At 41.1% G+C, this 16,766-nt stretch overlaps 1 protein-coding gene across 1 annotated transcript in view; it reads right to left on the reverse strand.

Moving 5' to 3' along the window:
• Positions 1–8,540: 8,540 nt before the first annotated feature.
• DRGX (dorsal root ganglia homeobox) overlaps positions 8,541–16,766 on the reverse strand; it is a 321,676-nt gene continuing 313,450 nt past the window's right edge. Inside the window, exon 7 of the mRNA XM_040436173.1 lies at positions 8,541–8,806. Within this exon, the coding sequence (XP_040292107.1) occupies positions 8,541–8,806 (266 nt within the window). The remainder of the gene's footprint in view (positions 8,807–16,766) is intronic.

Consider the following 16,766-nt stretch of genomic DNA (forward strand, 5'->3'; position numbering starts at 1 on the left):
GGGCTATTCATAGTATTCAGTATATTGAGCAGACTAGATGGGCCAAATGGTTCTTATCTGCCGACACTTTTTATGTTTCTATGTTTCCATGTTTCTATGTAACTGGAATGGTTGTACTACAGCATCTAGAAACATTATCAAAATTAGGTAATGAACGAAGGAGAAAACAAAACGAGCGGCACTCACCGATTGTAGACACAAGGGGGTGCATGAAGGGGGATCATGTGAACAGGGCACATAATGGAAACCCCACTGTATTAACCTTTGCTGGTCTCGAAATAGTTAATCGCACTGAGAGAGGTGGTGATAGAGAAAGGGAGCTTCTGAGAAGAGAAGCTACCTGGATCCTACGCACAGATGCAATGGGTCCTCTGGGACTAAATTAAAAAATAGATATGAGTGTATTTCTCTAACGAATCACTCTTGCACATTGTATTTCGTATTTGTATTTGTTTTATTGGTTTATGTATTTCACACATGCACTTTGCATTATTGAAGGGGTCCCGCCATCGACCAAAATCCCTGCCCTCCGTTCTGAAAGGCCAGGTGTTAATCATGCAGTAATTAAGCAATTACGGCGATGACGCGGTTTCCTGTGCGCATTAGAAGGTGCCGTGACCCCGTCAATGGTGAAAAGCCAGAAGAAGCGCATATACGTGCGAAATGGCTGTTGCTTGTTCTCCGCTGTGTCTGCACTTCATGCACCCCCCTCCTGCCTTGGAATAAAGTTACCTGTCTACAATCGGTGAGTGCCGCTCGTTTTGTTTTCTCCTTCGTTCATTACATACGCTTACTGCTGCTACAGGCTGAGCACCTCCGTGAGGCATCACTCCTGGGTACTTGCATCCTAATAACCATAGGTCTGGTGTAGTGCCACTGGTTTTACCTGTTCTACATTTAAGATTATCAAAATTAGGGTTATTCACTTTAGAAAAAAAGATAATTAAGGGGAGATGAAATATTTATGTATAAATATATCAGAGGTCAGTACAGAGATCTCTCCCATCATCTATTTATCCCCAGAACTGTGACTATGACGAGGGGACATCCACTGCGTCTGGAGAAAAGAAAGTTTGTACACAAACATAAAAGAGGATTCTTTACGGTAAGAGCAGTGAGACTATGGAACTCTCTGCCTGATGAGGTGGTGATGGTGAGTTCACTAAAAGAGTCCAAGAGGGGCCTTAATGTATTTCTGGAGTGTAATATATATAACAGGTTATAGTTACTAGAGATGGGTTGTTGATCCAGGGAGTTATTCTGATGAACAAATGTCTTTTTTTTTTTGCCTTATAAACTATGTTACTATCTTACCTCCTGAGCCCCCTGCTCCATATCTTAATTATGGACATCTCGAGGAGGACAGAACGTGGCAGCTATTGATGGCCACCACAGAAGGACAGCTGCTGTGGAGGTATTCTGTGCTGCACTATGGCATTACAGTCCCCTATCTACTTGTGTTGCCCACTTTCTGTCAATTTGGACCCACCTACAACAACATATATTTTTTTTTTTTCAGGGCCACTTTAAGTTCCCAGTCCGCCCCTGGACATATAATTGCTGCCCCTCACACTGTGGGGTCACCATGTTTTCCTAGGTGATGCAGATTGAGCCTCAGTGCCCTTTTCTTCCCTGTCATCTCTCTCTCCCCTGTCAGCTCTAACATGCAGAAGACCGGTGTGAAGCTACACCTCATAGAACTGCACTGGACATTCAGCACACCCAGATGGCATAGATGGGCAGTGTGAGTCAGGAGTTTTTATATAAATGCAGCTAATCACTGTATACACTCACCTATTATATATCTGCACTCCTAGTCCATTAGATAGAAAGGCATTATATCTTCAACAGAATACAGGGATATACAGAGGAACATGGAGAGTGAGGAGGTGACCGAGAGCTGCAGGAGGGATTTGATAGGTGATGATGTCATTCTGTAGTTCACAGGAAGTCAGCCACACAGGAGAGACTAAGTTCCTGTTTATACATTAGAGCAAGTCCAGGGATGCTGGTCAGATTTCAAGTCATGTGACCAGGTTCCCATAATGAAAAGGTTCAAAATGTATGGCTGCAACTGAGTTAGGGTGTAACAAATTACACTGCTATAATACTGGTAGTGAGTTAGCAATGTATGAAGAAAAAGAGGTTTTGTCCAGCTTGTGGTTGTGGTAATCCAAAGGCTTTTATTCGATAATCAATATAAAATCCAGGTACAAGAATGCAGGTCTACATGTTTCGGGCACAATTCAATTTTAGCCCTTACTCATGACATGATTCGGGTGAAGGAGCTGTTCCGTGCTATAACTGTGGAATCCTCAGCAGGTGAGAGCTGCTCAAAACTTTGATCTTTACAATGAGTTAGCAATGTGTACCCCAGAAATGTCGCTTATTCCACAATTTCTACCAAGGTTTCATCGATGTTTAGTGGCAAATGTGTGCTTGTTTTTCTCCTGAGATCCACTACCATCTCCTTCATCTTGTTGTTTTCTTTGCACCAGTCCATCAGCCACCCTACTTCGCTGCTATACTCTGACTCATCCTTATTTCTGATGAGACCTCCCACAGTCATGTTGTCTGTGAACTTGATGTTATCGTTGGAGTCATGTTTTGCTCTGCAGTAATGAATTAGTAGAGTCAGATATAGTGAACTGAGCACACAACCCTGGGGTGCCCCCGTGCTCAGTGTGACAGTCTTGGAGATGTTTTACCTACTCTAACTATTTGAGGCCTCCCTGTCAGGAAGTCTAAGATCCAGTTGCTGATAGCAGTGTTCAAGCCCAATCTGCTTAGCTTCCGGACCAACTTCTGTGGGACAATGGTGTTGAATGCCAAGCTAAAGTCAATGAATAACATCTGGGCTTCTAGGAGGAATAATAAAGAAATGGTAGAACATAGAGTCATGTGAATCTGAGATTCAGAATTGTTATTACAAGAGGGATGCAAGTGGCTGATAAAACAGTTGCATCAGGAGAGGTTACAGGTCCTCTTTAATTCATATCCCCACCCATACCTTCTTTGAACTTGATGGATGTATGCCTTTTTTAACCATATTATGTATCTATGAGTAAATGACAGTTCTGTTGTATTGCTGGAAATCTGATAAGAAACAGCATACCCTATACAGACAAAATTCTCTAGGCATCTCTGCTCGTTCCTGGAGAAGGGCTGTGCTCCATCACTTCCTGGAAGTTGTAAACATCTATGAGATTTCTCTTTAAATTGACTCCTGGGTCATTTCAGTTTCCATAAAACACACCTACCCTGTGATACTAACTATACATGATGTACAGAAAGGAAATGTGTTCTTCCAACTCCATGGCTGATTTTATGAATATCAAAAAATAGTTACAACATTCAGAAAAAGACCAAACACATCACTTATTTTCTACACTGAACAAAAATATAAACACAACACTTTTGGTTTTGCTCCGATTTTGCATGAGCTGAACTCAAAGATCTGAAACATTTTCTACATACACAAAAGACCCATTACTCTTAAATATTATTCACAAATCTGTCTAAATCTGTGTTAGTGAGCACTTCTCCTTTGCCGAGATAATCCATCCCACCTCACAGGTGTGGCATATCAAGGTGCTGATTAGACAGCATGAATATTGCACAGGTGTGCCTTAGACTGCCCCCAATAAAATGCCACTCTGAAATGTGCAGTTTGATCACACAGCACAATACCACAGATGTCGCAACATTTGAGGGAGCGTGCAATTGGCACGCTGACTGCAGGAATGTCTACCAGAGCTGTTGCCCTTGCAATGAATGTTCATTTCTCTACCATAAGCCATCTCCAAAGGCGTTTTAGAGAATTTGGCAGTACATCCAACGGGCCTCACAACTGCAAACCACGTGTAACCACACCAGCCCAGGAACTCCACATCCAGCATGTTCACCTCCATGATCGTCTGAGACCAACCACCCGGAGAGCTGCAGCAACAATCGGTTTGTCAGAAACAATCTCAAGGAAGCTCACCTGCATGCTTGTCATCCTCATCGGGGTCTGGACCAGACTGCAGTTCGTCGTCGTAACCGACTTGAGTGGGAAAATTCTCACATTCAATGGCATTTGCCATGTTGGAGAGGCGTTCTGTTCACGGATGAGTCCCAGTTTTCATTGTTCAGGGCAGATGGCAGACAGCGAGTGTGGCGTCGTGTGGGTGAGCGGTTTGCTGACATCAACGTTGTGGATCGAGTGGCCCATGGTGGCGGTGGGGTTATGGTATAGGCAGGCGTATGTTATGGACAACGAACAAAGGTGCATTTCATTGATGGCATTTGAATGCACAGAGAAACCGTGATGAGATCCTGAGGCCCATTGTTGTGCCATTCATCCATGACCATCGCCTCATGTTGCAGCATGATAATGCACGGCCCCATATTGCAAGGATCTGTACACAATTCCTGGAAGCTGAAAACATCCCAGTTCTTGCATGGCTAGCATACTCACCGGGCATGTCACCCATTGAGCATGTTTGGGATGCTCTGGATCGGCGTATACGACAGCGTGTTCCAGTTCCTGCCACTATTCTGCAACTTCGCAGAGCTATTGAATAGGAGTGGACCAACATTCCACAGGCCACAATCAACAACCTGATCAACTCTGTGCGACGGAGATGTCTTTCACTGCGTGAGGCAAATGGTGGCCACACCAGATACTGACTGGTTTTTTGACCCCGCCCCAGTAAGGCAAAACTGCACATTTCAGAGTGGCTTTTTATTGTGGGCAGTAAGACACACTTGTGCAATATTCATGCTGTCAGTGTCTAATCAGCACCTTGATATGCCACACCTGTGAGGTGGGATGGATTATTTCGGCAAAGGAGAAGTGCTCACTAACAGATTTAGACAGATTTGTGAACAATATTTGAGTAATGGGTCTTTTGTGTATGTAGAAAATGTTTCAGATCTTTGAGTTCAGCTCATGCAAAATGGGAGTTAAACTGAAAGTGTTGCATTTATATTTTTGTTCAGTGTATATAAGTAAATTAAATTAATTATTTTAACTAAGATTAAATACATGACACATTCCCCTAATATTTTAGAAAATGTTAGAAAACTGACCCCCTCACATTAATGAACATACCTTAGATCAACTTTTTTAATAATCTGCCAACAAATGCTTGTTTGACTTTTTGTATCTATAAAGATGCATTTCCATTGAATGCTGACACCCAAATTCAGTGCTAGACAGCACTAATATCCATAAAACTATGTGGAATTTGTGTGGTCAGTAGTGATGTTAGTGCTTTGTAGTAACTGCCAAGAGCCTGCGGCAGCCTCAAAAACATGTAGAATTGTTTTTCTTTATGACCATGGGCCATAATAGTGGGAGAAACCACAAAAATAGTTTTTTTTATGGTGCAGTAAAAGTGAAGTAAGGTGACCGCAGGAGTTCATTTTATAAAATTAAAGGTATAGTTTCTCTTTTAATTATCACCCCTATTGGTGCTTGATAACGGTTAGGGTGGGTTCACACTAGCGTTAGGGATTCCGTTATGGCTTTCCGTTATAACATTGTTATAATGGAAAATAAAGGAATCCATAAGACGGAAGGTCGGATCCGTTCTTCTGCCTATAGACTTGTATTATGACGGAATGCAGAACGGAAGCCCGTTATGCTTTCCCATAGACTTCTATTAAGACGGAAAGCTAACGGAATGCCTTTTAAAGGCTTCCGTTTTGCATTCTGTCTGGGTATTCCGTTATTTTCCGTTATAACCATGTTATAATGGAAAGCCATAACGGAATCCCTAACACTGATGTGAACCCACCCTTATTTGAATCATTGCTTCAACACTGCCATTGTGTAGTAGGAATTAAAGGAAAGTTAGTACCAATGCTCACAGTGTTGAACAGGAGAAACTTCAAAGTTGTTCAGTGAGTAAGCTTATGCAGATTAAAGGTCCCTTTACACAGGACGACACAGCAGAAGATTGTTGGGAAGGAAGCTTCAAAAAGTCATACAATAGAGGGCTTCTGTGAGTTTTTGGGCTTACTTTTGTGACCTTTGCATTTTTAATGCGCTCACTACAGTTTTGGAAAGTGGGTGTGGTAAGTTATGTTAATTAGTTCCACAAATTTTTTACTGCCATTTAAAAAAAATAAAAAAAACTGTAGTGAGGAGCGTAGAAAATCTGGAGTAGCATTTCTAGACAAAAGTGTTAGGTTTAAAGATATGCGGTTTCATAAATTTTAATTTCAAATATTATTCTCAGGTGAAATTTCATATTTTATGTATGCAAATTAAATGTCATGAAACTAAAATGTACACTAAAATGAAGCTCCGCTTTAGAGCCACCTTAAATTTCATAAGTGTATCATAATAAAACAATTCTTTAATATGATTTTATATTAATTGCTGTGTGTAGTATCATCAATTTCAGATCGGCGGGGGTGCCATTGAATTGACACCTACTCACTGCTGCAGTTGCGACGGTGAGCAGTTAAACAATAAGGAAACGGTAGCTCTTGTACGAGAGGGGGTGCCAGGAGTCTGTCCCCTGCCGATTTGATATTGACCTATCATGCGGACAACCCCTTTAAGTTTCTCACCACTTACTTTGTAACTGCCATTAATAAAATTGTGTGATTTACCTCTGGACCACATGAAGGGCTAGAAGCAATGCCCTTCAGTAGAACAGCAGCCAGACTTTCCTTCACCCAGAGCAAGATTCATTTTGCTGCCTAGTCCCATATTAAATATCATGGCCAAGGCCTGTTGATGCCGCCCCTGGCACTTTCCTTCAAAAGCACCTGCCCCACCAGCCCTCCGTTAGCCATACACTTCATCATAGTCAGAGAGGTATATTCTCAGAACTGAAGCTGCTCTAAATGAAGACTGTATTAGGTTCAGGGTCATTGACCAAAAAATTTATTTTTCCAGAGGCCTATTATGAAAATTGCCTATTTCCTGCAGTTACACCAGTTATAACAATATTCAAGCCAATTGCTCAAAATGCATTTTACAATTCTGAAAGCAAATGTGTAGTTTAATCTACATATATATTTATAATTTTGTGTAAATAATACATCTAAAACATAGGAAAAGCAAAGAAATATTGTAAAGATTTGATAGTGTTTACTAACTGCTTCTGATATTTCTGATAATATACTGTAAATAGTCTAAACAAGTCAAATAGTTGAACATCCAGTATTACCATTATTGATACCTATAAGGAATCACACAGAAAGATTTGAATGGTAAGAAATAGAAACAAAACTCTTTGGTTAGATTTTGTCCTTCTGGTATTACCTGTTGCCAATAGTATTTGTATTCCTCTTTACATATGTACAATAACTAAATGTATGTATTTCCTTTTTAACTATAACAGAATTTGAAGAGAAGCAACTTTAATCCAAATCAGAGGAGTTCTATGGAGGAATAAAGTGAAAATAAATAAAAATGCTACAGGATATAAGTATAACACCTCAAATGCACAAGACTTTATTGGAGCTTAGTACAAGCTCCAAGCTGTATGAAGTACTTAAATATGGCTATTATTTCATATGGTGACATGCAAACTACAAAGCTTTAGACGCATATCAAATTCAAGGGAATTCAACAGAATAATTATTGTATAATGTAAATGCTTCTGGGGGAGAATACCTCAGTAATAGAGTTTTATATTGAGGAACGATACAGTAGTCCCTGATTCCATGAGGACTCTGCTGTCATACAGGTTCTGTGTGCATGAGCCCTAAAGAAAATCTGTTAATTAGGAAATGTTGACATTTAATACATTTGAATTAAACTCAAACCTCTGCTAAAATCTATCATGTCTTTTACCATGCGCACAGCTCCTCCTGGTGGCAGAGTTTGGAAAACTTGATTAATTAATATTATTTTAATGGAAAGAATAGCTACGATGAAACCCATTCACACCTGAATTTATGTATACCATTCATGAATTCATGTATGTACAAACACAACAGCACTTTTCTAGTTGTGAAGATCTTAACATCAGATAAGTTTGGCAATTCAGCTGTGAAGGAATAATTTCTTGCATGTCTTTGGCAAGTTAAGGATTAAAAAATGAGCACATCTGTATGGCAGAAAAGAGCAACTAATCCTAATATAATAGAAAGAAATTCAACCTGTTATGCGCTTCTAAAATAAATAATGACAGAGACATGAAACACAGCTAATTACAATAACACAATATTTCTTGCACAACTGAAGTACTGTGCTGTAGTTATCCATGTTGAGCATTACAGCAGTCTCGAGTTCCAAGGTAACTAAATTCAATAGTTATTAGATCTTTAAGTAAAATACAACTAAATACCTCCAATCACCACATGTATAACAAGAGCCCATATATATATATATATATATATATATATATATATATATATATATATGTTCCAGTATAGTAAAACATTTGCAGAGCCTGAACTCATATTTCCTTTGTAGAACACCATAGAGATGTACAATAGTACCACTGTTGGGTCAACAATTATCTTTAGGAATATCTTAGGCCCAAGTCCATTTGCAACTGATTTTGATTAAAATAGTAATTTTTGCTGTAAAATCATATGCTTTTGTCCATTTCTTTCTGCTCTTGAACCTGAGATGTTCTTTCTCTCTGCACATCTTCTTGTGGAGTTATTATTGGAGCACCAGAACTGCTTCCAGTTGGAGGAAGTAACTGTGCAGATTGCAAGACTGCCTCAGAGTGCTCCCTTGCCTTCATTCGTAGAGCTGCCACGCTTGCTGTACGGTGGCTCTGGCAGCTATAAGGGGGGAGAAAAGAAAGAGCCAGAGGGTCGGACACACAACAGGAACACAGAGGACCACCTGGAAGACAAAATGTAACAAAATGGTCAAAAACCTCCACCCATCTTAAGAGACAAGAATCAAAAAATATATAGCCTATATAAAAAGATGTTTTAATACATTTCTCAAAGTGATATTATGATTTCAGCAAATAACAGGTAATTTTGTATAATAAAAATGTGTAGAATTTTATTCTATACATATAAAAAAAGAATAATGAATAATGCACCTAGATAGAAATGTTAGATTGCTGCAAAAATTGGCATGCAGTTATGCCTCAGGCAGATGTACGATCTGATTGGACACTAGGACTTGCCACAAGAGTGAATAAAAGTGCTTCCTCCACTACCCTACAAAAAAGTTCTACAGGAGCTACATTTGGGTAGTGTACCTCTTAGAGAGAGATCGTTGACTGGTAGACATAGCTCTGCGATGCACTCAAAGATATTGTACCCAGATAACAGACCTTGAGAGGGGACACATCAATGGACTGAGAGAAGCAGGATGGTGGTTTTGATTAATTGTCCACCATGTAACCCCTTCTGACATAGCTAGGAGGTGTTGGGAGCAATGGTTACATGATTGCATACGCACATGGCGAATAGGCCCCAGACAACTCATACAAACCACTGATAGAGAGGATTTTTGATCTGCCAACAGTCATTAACAGTTCCAAATGTTTCCTCATCCACAATCCAGACACAGGGGGCCCCTTCATTACATTTCCAGATGCTTAGCAGAAGGAAAGTTTGTGTCACGGTGCCAATTATGTGTCGTACCTTTGACAGCCAGCCACAGTTGTCTTCATTTGCAGTGATATTGTACATGAGAAACCAGGATTTGAACCATTGTGACAAATCCAGGTTCTGTCTGGTATCCAATGATGGTTAGGTAAAAGTATGGAGGCCTCATGGTGAGCACTTAAATCCTACCTTCTTGTGGAGCAACCCATTGCCCTTACTGCTACTTGTGTGATGATCTGAGGAGCTTTCGTATATCACGGTCGCCTCTAGTAGTGATACAAGGGATTCTAACAGCTCAGCAATATGTGGTCACAATATGTGTAGATTTGCATGGCAAGGCTTCCAACTGGCATTTTTCAGCAGGATAATGTCTCTCCCACATTGCAATACCTCTTTGGCCTGACTAGTCACCAGATTCATCACAAATCGAGCATTTGTGGGACCAGCTGGGACGCCAGCTTCAGCAACCTATGAATGTGCAGGATTTATAGGCTCAGCTGCAACATCTGTGGTCAAATGTTCCTTCATGCCCAACCGCATCTCATCTTGTTTTCAGGCTAGAGCTGCCTTTTAATTGTATAGTTTTCCCCAATGCACTTATCATTTTGCCCTAAAATGTATCTGTTTTGCCCCACCTGCTGTTTTCCATTTTTATGATTTATCTGTCCATCTCCTGAGGTGGATGCACATGTTTAGTTCAATCCTTCAACTACCACCAACTACAGTAGAAAGGACATACCCCCTGAGAAAGGACACATCCATTGAGCTGCCAGTTTCGAGCAATGAATGGAGAGATGTCTGGATCCATGTAAGGTACAGGGCGGTTGTAGCTTTGTTAGAGATTGTAATGTTCTATGTTTACTTTAATCATAGGATAACCCACGATTAGGTTGGAATATGAAATTCTGAGGTCTCATAGCAGTCTATTGTCTTCCCCCTTTTTTTTTTCTTTAAAATCTTTGCTCTAATTCCCCCCCCCCCCCAAGCTCTTTAACACAATCACAATAGCTAATAATGTCAGAGTGATATTGACATATATAGGGTAAATGCATAATTGATGGTGTTGAAAATCAGCCTGTTTAAAAAACACACTGTGCTATCGCTTTTGTTATGCTTCTTAAAATAAAATAAAAAAAATAAAAAAAACATTCCAAAAAGTGTCTCTTATTAGATGTAGATGGTTTTATGGTGTCTTGTTCTCAACAACGTCCAGAAATTATGCCTTAATGGGGCAGATGGCTGCCCCTGCACACAGACGTATTAGTGTGTCAGGAGAAACAATGGCTTGGTCTGTACAAGCCTGGAACATTTCTCCCTTTTATTTGGGAGCAGCACCAGTACAGTGTGGATGTGGAAATTATATAGTTGTGCAGGGCTGTTAGTGGCATGTGGCAGCAATAGTAGCAGCAGCAGTAGCAGGATAGCATAAAACAGACAAGTCAGTGGATGTTTAGGGGCAGTAGGGTAGTAGGTTAATAAGGTATAATAAGGCTAAGGTAGATAGCGTTGAAGAAAAAACAAAAAAACTTTATTTGAAGACTTAGGTATAAAAGGCTATCTGAATGGGCTAAGTGGAGTTGTAACTGGTTCGATTGAACTCAACACACCTAAAGCAGTCAGAGGTGGTAACCAAGCTATACACTGTTTAGGGTGTTCACTGATTTATTATCCTCTTTTTTTAAAATAACACTAGATAGTAGGCAGATACCCTTTTATACCCAAGTCTTCAAATAAAGTTTTTTAGTTTTTTTCTTCAACGCTATCTACCTTAGAGTTAACCCAGTGATTCCGATACGCGTAAATTCAATATTGTCTTCAAGTTAAGCAGTAGGGTAGTGGTAGAGGAAGCTATGTAGGGGTAATGGTAGTGCCAGTAGAAATAATGGAAGTGGCAGTAGGGTGATTTGCAACAGGGAGTAGCATGTGTTATTTTCCCAAATTAAGTACAACCACGATGTTCCTGCCACTGCCACTGTCCACCTTGCCCAGGTGGATTTGGAGTGGAGACAGCCAGTGGGATGTTTGTTGCTTCATGCACTTTAGCAACTGATCCACTGTGTGGCTACTCTCGTCCAGGCTGACAGCTTTAACACAGCATGACAACGCTTCACTTTACACATATGAAAGGAGGAAGGGGAGTGAAAGTAATGTTTTGCTCTGTTTCTATTGGGATTTGGAGGATATCCATTGAAGAGGACATGGAGGGGCTAATAAGCATGTGGTGTTGGAATAAGCATGTGGTGTTTTGCTGCTGTGCAAAATATTGACTCAGTAGGCCGTGAAAGACATGTACTCTCCCTGACCATAACAGCTGCACAGCAACAATTGCAAAAAGTGGCCCCCGTTCTCTGCGATGTGACAGTACGAGGCAGATATGGCTTTTTTTTCTAGAAATAATAGCAGCTAAGTATCTTCCATCAAGGATGAGAGACTGCCATCAATTCACAGTTCACTAAAGGCAGCGGAATCCAGTACGTGGTATAGCAGCGACTGCATGGCCAGCTAATTAGCTTGCACACCATTGAACTTCTGGGTGTGTAGAGTCGTTTCCTGGCCACACATTACGTTATCGATGTATACGACAGAGCAGAGTTGAAGAAGGAGGAGTGCTTTGAGTGGGAGAAGCGGTAACTGATGATGATAAGGACACTGTACTGCATGTGGATGCAGCCTAGCAGCCACTAAGTACACCGTTCTGATTAAGTTTTGATTGCTGCCGGCCAGTTCTATTTTGCCACTGGATTTGGTAATGCAGCTTCCTGCTCTGTCATACAGCTGTGGTGCCTATGTTTGTGTTTGAATGCCCACAGCTTATTTTAATCCTGATGATCTAGCACACAGTAATGTTTTTGTCTTTGGGCACTGTATAGAAAAAATACCAGACAGCAGGTATTCACACAGAACTAGCCTAAATCGGGCATGTTTTAAGCCTCTGCCCAAAGAATCATTTGTATCACCAGTTCCTGAGCTGACCACGTCAGAAGCAGATCTGGCCCTGTATTTTGGAGGTTTTGGCAGTGATCTTTATTGTCGCAATGGCAACAACTCTCTCTTCTAATGTCACCTCCTTCTTATCAAACCAATCTAGCTCCCCGGTCATATCCACCACACAATTGTCATAGTCATAGTCCTCGCTAGAGATGGCCTTGCGGTCGTTTTGCAGCAAACTTTGCGCGTTCGCGATTTGCCAAACATGCAAACATATGGCGATGTCCTGCGATATACCTGCTTCCACAAAATACTAATTAAGGGTTTGATATACCTGTTTCCACCAAATTTTGATTGAGGCCTGCGATATACCTGCTTCCACAAAATACTGATTAAGGGAATTGATATACCTGCTTCCAAAAAATACTGATTGAGGCCTGCGAGATACCTGCTTCCACAAAATACTGATTAAGGGGTTTGATATACCTGCTTCCAAAAATATTGATTGAGGCCTGCGATATGCCTGCTTCCACAAAAAACTGATTAATGGATTTGATATACCTGTTTCCACCAAATATTGATTGAGGCCTGCGATATACCTGCTTCCACAAATACTGCTCTTCTCTAGGGACTTAGGCACAGGGTCATTTTTAAAATGACATGCAGAGGAAGAGGCAGGCCGTTCCGCAGGGGTGGTAGGGGTCGGGCAGGTGCACCAGGCTGGAGCCTAAGTAGGAAATTGGAGAAGGCACGTGCAATTACTTTAAAGGATACACCAGAGTTGGTTGAATGGCTTATTCAGCCTTCCGCTTCTGCACCTTCCTCATCCTCTGTATCTGCACCCTCCTCACTCTCTGCTGTGTGCACCCCCAAAGACACCACCACCACCACCATAGCCCCTCCACTCGAGTCAGAGGAATTATTTTCCCAGACCTTACCGATGGGCAGCCATTCTTGACATAGGATGAGGAAGAGGAGGTAGCAACGGCCGCCACCCAGCGGTCTGACGACAGTACCCAAATTTTCATGGTAAAACCCCTTTAACTAGAACTGCACTGTATATTGGCATACAATACGTTAATTGAAACTGGTATATTGATGCAGTATAATGAGTTAAAGAAAACTGCATGGTATGTTGACCCAATGCAATGTGTTAACTAAAACTGCACGCAAGGCATAGCTACAACAACTGACTGGGTCCCACAGCAAATTTTAATACAGCTGCCCCCCCCCCCCCTCTTACTTCTTCGCCGCCCCCCACCCTCTTACTTCTTCGCAACCCCCCCGCTCTTGTGCAAACTCTACTCATGTGGCCAGTCAAGATTGCTCTCTCACACAAGGCCTGGCAGCCACACCATCAGTTTCATACATGTATATACTGTGTGTCATGTCACTGTATATAATGTATTAATAATATTGTTGTGGGGTCCCTGACAATAAAATCTTTTAGCCCTCCTCGCGGGCAACCTCCACTCCTGCAGCTAGTCAGCCACCAGCAGTAATATTGTCCAGCATAGTGGCACCCAGCAGTAATAATGTCCAGCATAGTGGCCCCCAGCAGCAATAAATGACTCACCTTATCCACTTGGACAGGCAGAGGCAGTCACTCCTCTCTTGATGCTGAAGGACCTGCGCTTCCAGCGTGAACAATGCGACTCAAGCCATTTTCTACTAATGTACCCGTTTTAAATGGCCATTAGACAAGTGCACTCTTGTCTAAAGGCTGTCAAAAACAGTCCTATTGATTCCAATGGGGTCTGTCTGGACGTGAACTGAAAATGGCCAAAAATAGGATATGCACTACGCCCCCAAAATAAATAATACAATGTACTGTGTCCCGTGAAAAAAATTATAAAATGCACTGTGCCCCTGAAATAATAAAATGTTCTGCGTCCCTGAAAGAAATACAATGCACAGTGGCCCTGAAATAAATAATACAGTGCACTGCGCCTCAGAAATTAATAATGCAATGCACCGCACCCCGGAGAAAGAAATAATACAATGCACTGTGACCCTGACATAAATAATACAATGCACTGCAACCCTGAAATAAATAACATAATGCACGGTTCTCCTGAAAAAAATAATGCTATGCACTGTAACCCTGAAATATATAATATAATCCACTGCGACCCTGAAATAAATAATGCTATGCACTGCGCCCCTGAAATAAATAATACAACCTGAAATAAATAATATAATGCACTGCATCCCTGAAATAAATAATACAATGCACTGTGCCCCTGAAATAAATAACATAATGCACTGTCCCCCTGAAATAAATAGTGCTATGCACTCTAACCCTGAAATATATAATATAATGTACTGTGCCCCTAAAATAAATAATACAATGCACTGCGTACCTAAAAAAAATAATAGAATGCACTGCACTCCTGAAATAAATAATACAACCCAATGCGCCCTGAAATAAATAATAAAACCTGAAATAAATAATACAATGCACTGCGACCCTGAAATAAATAACATAATGCACTGTCCCCCTGAAATAAATAATGCTATGCACTGTAACCCTGAAATATATAATATAATCCACTGAGGCCCTGAAATAAATAATGCTATGCACTGCGCCCCTGAAATAAATAATACAATGATCTGTGACGCTGAAATAAATACTGCAATGCACTGCGTCCCCTGAAATAAATAATATAATGCACTGTGCCCCTGAAATAAATACTCCAATGCACTGCATCCCCTGAAATAAATACAATGCACTGTGCCCCTGAAATAAATACTGCAATGCACAATGTTCTGTGTTCCTGAAATAAATAAATAATACAGTGCACTGAGTCCCCTAAAATAAATAATGCAATGCTCTGTGCCCCGCCCCTGAAAAAAATAATACAATGCAATGTGCCCGCACAATATTTTGTGACTTGTGCGTTATTAACAAAAAACAATCCACTTGCTCATTCACTTTGTCATACAATCGCTGGAGGCAGGCAACTTTTTCGTGGGCCACCCTATACTATCTAGCTTCAGGCCCCATACAGCAGTAGTAGCTGTACTGATATGATTGCGGCCCTGACTGCTTCCGGGCCTCTTCTGAGCCTGGGCCCTGAAGCAGCCACTTCCCTCTACTTCCTTGATAGCTACATCACTAATTGCACTTTATATTGATGCAATACAATGCATTGAATGAAACTGCTATATTAATGCACTGAAATGCCCAATTATAAATGTTAGATACATTAATTAAAACTATTCTTTTAGAGGAGCAAGTAAACTTATCCTGCTACAAACACACAGGTAAAATGCAATGAACTGCTTAATTATACACGGTAGCAAAATAGCAGCTGTTTTTCTGTAATGAAAAGAGGCACACTCAGGGTCGGCTCCAGGTTCATATGGGCCCTTTGGCGATAAAGTCTCAGTGGGCCCCCTTATGGCATTTTCCACGACACACGCAGCAATGAAACTGCATATATTATAGACAGTGGCGTACCTTCCATACAGGAAGACCACGCAGCTGCTATGGGCCCGTGGGGAAGTGCAGTGGAGGATAGGCCCCTCTCCCTTCATAAATACCTTCAATTCCTATTAAAGCTAAAGGATACTTGATGATGTCCTCACAGGTCCTGTACATCCAGCAAGGGAACTGCACAAAGAATAGTGTAGTTCCCAGGTTAGAACAGTGCATCTGCCAGGACCTGTGATTACCTCATCTTCAGCATCACAGGTCCTGCACGAACTAGCAAAGGAACTGTACCAAGAATGGTGTAGTTCCCAGGTTTGAAAGGTGCATCTGCCAGGACCTGTAATGACATCATCACAGGTCCTTCAACCCCTAACAGCAAGGATTAGAAGTGCACAATGTGCTCTGCTTTGATCCATTGAGACTGGAATGGAGTGGTAAGAGGAGGTCCTCCACTTTTCTCTTCATTTGCTCCCCCCCCCCACCCTTGCCCTGTTTTTACACATTGCTCACTCATTTATAATACTGCAGATAGAAACAATGACAACTACCTCATGTACCTCACACACAGTGACCAAATGTGTAATTATACCTTTTATGTCTCATATCAGTACAATTCTCTTTCTCTCTCTAAATATATAGAAACATAGAAACATAGAATGTGTCGGCAGATAAGAACCATTTGGCCCATCTAGTCTGCCCAATATACTGAATACTATGGATAGCCCCCGGCCCTATCTTATATGAAGGATGGCCTTATGCCTATCCCATGCATGCTTAAACCCCTTCACTGTATTTGCAGCTACCACTTCTGCAGGAAGGCTATTCCATGCATCCACTACTCTCTCAGTAAAGTAATACTTCCTTATATTACTTT

Source organism: Bufo bufo, chromosome 6 (genome assembly GCF_905171765.1).
Source record: "Bufo bufo chromosome 6, aBufBuf1.1, whole genome shotgun sequence".
NCBI classification, from domain to species: domain Eukaryota; kingdom Metazoa; phylum Chordata; class Amphibia; order Anura; family Bufonidae; genus Bufo; species Bufo bufo.